At 43.9% G+C, this 5824-nt stretch overlaps 2 protein-coding genes across 2 annotated transcripts; one reads left to right on the top strand and one right to left on the bottom strand.

Moving 5' to 3' along the window:
• The first annotated feature begins 320 nt into the window (after positions 1 to 320).
• PIG-T (phosphatidylinositol glycan anchor biosynthesis class T) lies at positions 321 to 3669 on the top strand. The gene is made up of 2 exons (XM_017136851.3): positions 321 to 642; positions 1868 to 3669. The coding sequence occupies exons 1-2, from the start codon at positions 468 to 470 to the stop codon at positions 3565 to 3567; spliced, it is 1875 nt and encodes a 624-aa protein (XP_016992340.2). The 5' UTR covers positions 321 to 467; the 3' UTR covers positions 3568 to 3669.
• A 184-nt stretch (positions 3670 to 3853) lies between these two features.
• LOC108070348 (probable isoaspartyl peptidase/L-asparaginase CG7860) lies at positions 3854 to 5484 on the bottom strand. Its single transcript, XM_017160786.3, has one exon. It carries the CDS (start codon positions 5393 to 5395, stop codon positions 4418 to 4420), a length of 978 nt encoding a protein of 325 aa, XP_017016275.2. The 5' UTR covers positions 5396 to 5484; the 3' UTR covers positions 3854 to 4417.
• Positions 5485 to 5824: the final 340 nt, after the last annotated feature.

The raw sequence follows: 5824 nt of genomic DNA, 5'->3' as shown, positions 1-5824 counted from the left end.
TTCATAAAAATAAACACAAACTGTTTTTGAAATGTACAAATTACAATCATTTGTGTTTTTTTAATAGTAATAATATGAATAAAAGAAGTGTACACAATTGAATTGAAATGTACGGCATTATTGAAATTGTATAAAGATTAAAGTTATATTTTATTTAAATGAAAAACTTAATTTTTGTTTGTTATTTTTGAATTTGAATTAATCGCCAGGTGTGTGTACGCGCTATGTGATAAACAGTCACTTTAACAAAGGGCGGTGGGTGACTCCGCTAAAATGCAGTATTTTGTGGTTTTTCTTATCTATCGATAGTTCTGCGGTCACACTGTCGATGTGCAGCTCCTGACATCGATAGCATCTGTTGTTAATTAAATTTTAGTTTACGATTAAAATACATTTGCATTTAGAGGATATTGTCGGTGCAACCGAAGCGAATTACAAGTGGCGAAAGTGGAAATTGGCAGGAGAGGATGTTTCCGGAGGCGTTTGTCCTGCTGCTGCTGCTGGCACTAAATGCCGGCTCGCCGCTGGGCAAGGATGACGAACGATTCCACGAGGAGCTGGTGGTGCGCCCGCTGGCCGGCGACCATGTCAACACCTACTTCCAGTTCACCACGCGCTGGCACTACGGGGAGAAGGATAATCGTGAGTTTCCCAGTTCCTGGTTTCCCGTCATTTGGGTTTCAGAGTTTCAGGGCTTCAGAGTTCCAGAGGGCGGGGACTATCTGCCGGTTCCACTGAACTACAGGCCACACTCGCTAGGGTGAACCTTGTATTTCAATGTTTTTTTTCTTTTTTGATTTTATATTACCTATTTTATTATCACGTCTAAAACAACAATTTTACAAGTCATATCTCCATTAATTTTTAAATTTTATTAATTTTTATTATCTATTTTTTTGGGTTTATCCAAAACTCGACTTCTAAAGCCCATAACTTTACCATTTTAAATCTGATTTCCCAATGTCATTTCTAAATGTTTGGGATTACTCATTTTACTCATTACCAGCTAAGTTTTTTGTTATTTTTATATTTATTTTAAGTTTAAAAAAATGTTTTTTTGAGATCAAATTTTTTGTACTTGGAACGAGATCATTTTTTAGCTAAAACCCACTTTATAGAAAGCAAATTTAAAAAAATATGGTTGTAGTAGCTTTTCTGATTTGAACTAATGACTCTGAGTAGTTTTTTAAAGGCACTTTTATATATACATTTAGATACAATTTAACGTTAATTTATTTGAACTTTATTTAACCTTTAACCGGAAGATAACAGAAAAGGTAACTCGAAACTGGCCGTTCATATCACATAATATTATTAATTGTGAGCTTTTCATGATTAATATAGTCAGTTTAATAATATTTGGTTAGATTATAATATTTAACGCTAGCTCATTTGAACTTTAACTGGAAGTTAACAACAAGTTAACTCGAAACTGGTCTTTCCGAGCACATAATATAACCAATAGTTAGCTTTTCATGATTTATAGAGTCTGTTTAATAATATTTATTTAGATTATTAAATTAAACGCTAGCTTATTTGAGCTTTAACCGGAAGTTAACAAAAAGTTAACTCAAAACTGGTCTTTCAGAGCAAATAATATTATCAATTGTGAGCTTTTCATAATTTATAGAGTCTATTCATTAATATTTATTAAAATATATTTATATTGTTAGGTTTATCTAATTATTTATTCAGATCTTTCCGTTAAGCCATACTATGTATGCTATTTATTTCTAACCGTTATACATTTGACCCCTTTTAAATGATCTTTTCCCCTTCTGGAGGCTCCAAACTTGAAACCCTAATAGATATTCATAAGTACAAGGGCGTTTCCAACTCATATTTACCCATCCGCTCCCTCTTCCAGTTTACCACACCCAACTGACGCCCCGTGTGATTGCGGAGCTGCTGCAGCAGTTCGCGGTGAAGGAGCTGCACATCGGACTCACGCAGGGCCTGTGGCGCTACGAGACGTGGGGCTATCCCATTGTGGAGGCCACCAGCGGCGCCGAGATGTGGGCCTGGTTCAGTGGCGCAAATTTAACCAACAGCGAGGTGGATCGCCAGTGGAAGGAGCTGGCCAACGTTTTCTCCGGCGTTCTCTGCGCCTCACTAAACTTCGTGGACCAAACGAACAGCATAGCACCGCGTCACCTGATTCGTCCGCAATTTATGCCCGCCAATGGCAAGAGATTCGTTCGCTACTCCACTTTGCCGCGGGAGATTGTGTGCACTGAGAATCTGACGCCCTGGAAGAAGCTACTCCCCTGCGGCAGTGCCTCTGGCTTTGCTTCGCTTTTAAACTCCGGTCATGTGCACAATACCAAGTACCATTCGCTGGGCTTGAAAGTCCGGGTGCTTTGCGAGGATCACGACGAGGACAATTGCATTGTGGAGCTCACGCAAACGGCCAATTTGGTCTACGATCTGCGCCTGTTCGAGCTGAGCAACACGGACTTCTCGCTGCGCCGCCTGTTCGGCATGGGACTGAACGGCTTCTGTGAGCTGGCCGAGAGCTCCAAGCTGTATGTGCAGCGCAGCGAGCAGGGCGAGCGCTTCCAGCTCGTTCCGGCGGCGGAGCAGGAGGTAAAGAGCACCCGTGGTGGCCATAGTGTCACCTATTCGGTGTACGACATGCATGAGCAGTTTAAGGAAGCCGGCGAGCGGCTTTTCAATGTGGCCTGGCTTTCGCCAAAGAGCGATTCGCATCGCAGGCGCAATCTGGCCAAGCCTTCGCTGCCCCCAGTGACCGTTCATCGGTATCTCCTTGGAAACGGTCAGGAAAGGGGCAGAATTTGCACGGAGGTAACCAATTCGCACTACGATGCCTTGCCCATTTTGGTGCAGGAGGTGATACCTTGGTATGTGCACGCCTATCTGCATACGCTAACCATCCGCCGGAAGCCGCAGCGTTTGAATGAGTACGCTCGCCAGCGGCTGCCCTTCAAGCTGCTGCACTATGCGCCTGGCAAGCAGCGGGAGTTGCCCTCCCACCTGGAAATTGGCTTCATGCTGCCTGGCCAAACATCCGCCTTGATCACCATCGATGTGGATTATCTGCTGCTCAAGTGGCTGGAGTATCCGCCGGATGCAAATCATGGCCATTACATTGGTGCAGCTATTGTTTCGAGTCAACTGCCAATGGGCAGGAACTACACTGCTCTGCCGCCGGAGGGGCATCTGTTCGAGCATTCGTTCAATGCCACGCGACCCAGCTATGTGCTCAGCTTGCACACGGAGGCGCTGATTGTCTCGCTGCCCACGCCGGATTTCAGCATGCCCTACAATGTGATATGTTTGGCCTGCACGGTGGTGGCTTTGGCCTTCGGGCCCATCCACAGTGTGGCCACCAAGATGATCATTGTGGGCCGTCAGGCGTCGGCGCCCAAGAATTTCGTGAAGAAGATCTTCAACAAGATTTTCCGACGCAACAAGGCGAACAGCGATGAGGTGGCTGCGGAAGGGGAATCGCCTGGAATCGCGAGAGCAGAAAGATCGACTGGCGGACCGTCGGGTGACCAGCCGCTGCTGGAGGATCTCGACGAGGAGGAGGAGGAGCAGGACTAGAGGAGAGGACACACACAAACAGCCGCGGGAGTCGTGATAAGCCCCCACTGATTATTTTCCATTTACCCCTCAGATTCCAATAAAATACTATTATTATACATATTTCTTTAGAAGATCTTCGGGAATATATCAAACTTTTTTTTTAATGCTGAAAGGGTTTTTTAAATTTCGGTGACACTCTTAAGAATTTTTTTTATATTTTTTTTAAATATCCAACGGAAAAATCCAAAAAAATATATCATCTGTCAATATATATCGAGAAAACCAAAAATAAAATAAAATTAAATATGATATATGATAATTTAAAGATTTTATTTAAATTATTTTTTTTTTGTTTAATAATAATAAGTCCTTGAAAAAATGTATAAAATAAAATAAATGTCATATCATTAAGATATAAACATGTTTATTAAAAAGACAAAGCAATTTGTTAAGACCCAAAAAAAAATTGTAAATAAATCCAAAAATTTATTAATTTACGTATGTATAAATTTCTGTAATTTTAAAAGACTATACGATATTTTGTGAAATTAGTTATAAGGCTTAGATTAGAGCTTGGAAAATATCGACAGATTCATCGATATTATCGAATCGATGTTGTGAAAATAATATCGAAAATATCGATAATTTGCAAGCTTTAGATTAGATCTTGAAAAATATCGAAATCCCTTCAAAACATCGATATTATCGAATTGATGTTGTGAAAATAAGATCGAAAATATCGATAATTTGTAAACTTTAGATTAGAGCTATACAAATATTGACAGTTTCATCGATATTATCGAATCGATGTTGTGAAAATAATATCGAAAATATCGATAATTTATCAGGCTCCACTTTAGATGTTAAGTTATTCCGCGAAGGGCTCCTGGTGGACCACCCGACCCTCGATGCCGTAGAAAATGGTTCCATCCCGGACATAACCCCAGGCCATGCGCTGCGAGGTGAAGGCGATGCCCAGGTCACCGGAGTGGCCGACGACGATGGCGCCGCCGGTGCCGCCCAGCCGCTTGGTCATCTCGCGGCACTCCTTGTCGGCGGCCGCCTGGGCGGACAGGCCGCCGTACTCGATGGCCGCGAGGATGCGCTGGGCCAGATTGTAGCGCATGATGGTCTCGCCATGTCCGGTGGTCGAGACGCCGCCGCGGCAGTTGTCCGCATAGGTGCCGCTGCCCAGGATCGGAGTGTCGCCGATGCGACCCGGCCACTTGCCCGTTATCCCGCCCGTCGAGGTGCCCACCGCAATTTGGCCCGCTGAATCCATGGCCACGGCGCCAACTGTTTCGCCACTGGGATCGGTTGTCTTTGGAGTAACCTCAGTTAATTCGGTGCGGGCGTAGAAAGGATCCTTGCCCTGCGACACCTGCTCCTGGAATTCCTTCAGCGTATAGCGGGCACCCTCGGTGATGAGAGCTCCCGGCGGCAGGCGCTCGCTGCCCGTGGACAGGGCCAAATCCTGGGCAGCCTGACCGCCCAAAAAGGTGTGACGCTGCTTCTCCATCAGGCGGCGGGCCACGGTTATCGGATGCTTGACATCCCGCAGCAGGGTTATGCATCCGGCACGCAATTCCCGGCCCTCCATCAGGCTGGCCTCCATCTCCACCTGGCCATCGGTGGTCAGGCAGGAGCCATAGCCGGCATTGAAGTTCTCGTCCAGCTCCATGCTGCGCACGGCCGCCTCCACGGCATCCAGGGCAGTGCCTTCGCCGGCATTTAGGTCTCGCCAGGCGGAGCGCAGGGCCTGCTTGATGCCCGCGAACTTGCCTGCCACCCGGGAGTCCGGAATGTCACCAGCTCCGCCGTGGATTAGCAGCACCGGGCGTGGCATCTTCGTGGGTTGTTCCTTAGTTTGTATACCGATGTAGTCGACTGCTCGAGCAGCTGAGGTCTGGAGACCCGATTGCTGCGTTTTATACTCCCTTTGTCTTTATGGCTCCTTTGTTGACGGCGATAATACGCTGCAATAACGTCTACTTAGCTAAGTGAAAGATAAGGTTAATTCTTCAATTTTGTATGGGAAATTTAAAATTGTTTAACATTTATTATTAATTATAAAGAAAAAAAATACATGGATTATGTAGATAAGTTTTATTAAAATATTTTATAAAGGTAATTTAATAGTGATTTATATTTATTTTAATTATAAAACTTATTGGATTGCATAGATGGGGTTAATTTTTAATTTTAAATAGGTAATTTAAAAATTTTGGATATTTATTTTATTTATAAAATAATAATTGAGAATTTCAATTATAAA

This window comes from Drosophila takahashii, chromosome X (assembly GCF_030179915.1).
Source record: "Drosophila takahashii strain IR98-3 E-12201 chromosome X, DtakHiC1v2, whole genome shotgun sequence".
Classification (NCBI taxonomy): Eukaryota; Metazoa; Arthropoda; class Insecta; order Diptera; family Drosophilidae; genus Drosophila; species Drosophila takahashii.
Note: the sequence above shows the minus strand (reverse complement) of the source record. Positions and strands in the feature narration are given on the sequence as shown.

What these genes read in the sequence shown, in the direction of transcription:
- PIG-T (XM_017136851.3), top strand. Translation starts at nt 468, where the DNA reads ATGTTTCCGGAGGCGTTTGTCCTGCTGCTGCTGCTGGCACTAAATGCC. An exon ending in CTACGGGGAGAAGGATAATC is followed by an intron (nt 643 to 1,867) that starts GTGAGTTTCCCA and finishes TCCCTCTTCCAG; the next exon opens with TTTACCACACCCAACTGACG.
- LOC108070348 (XM_017160786.3), bottom strand. Translation starts at nt 5,395, where the DNA reads ATGCCACGCCCGGTGCTGCTAATCCACGGCGGAGCTGGTGACATTCCG.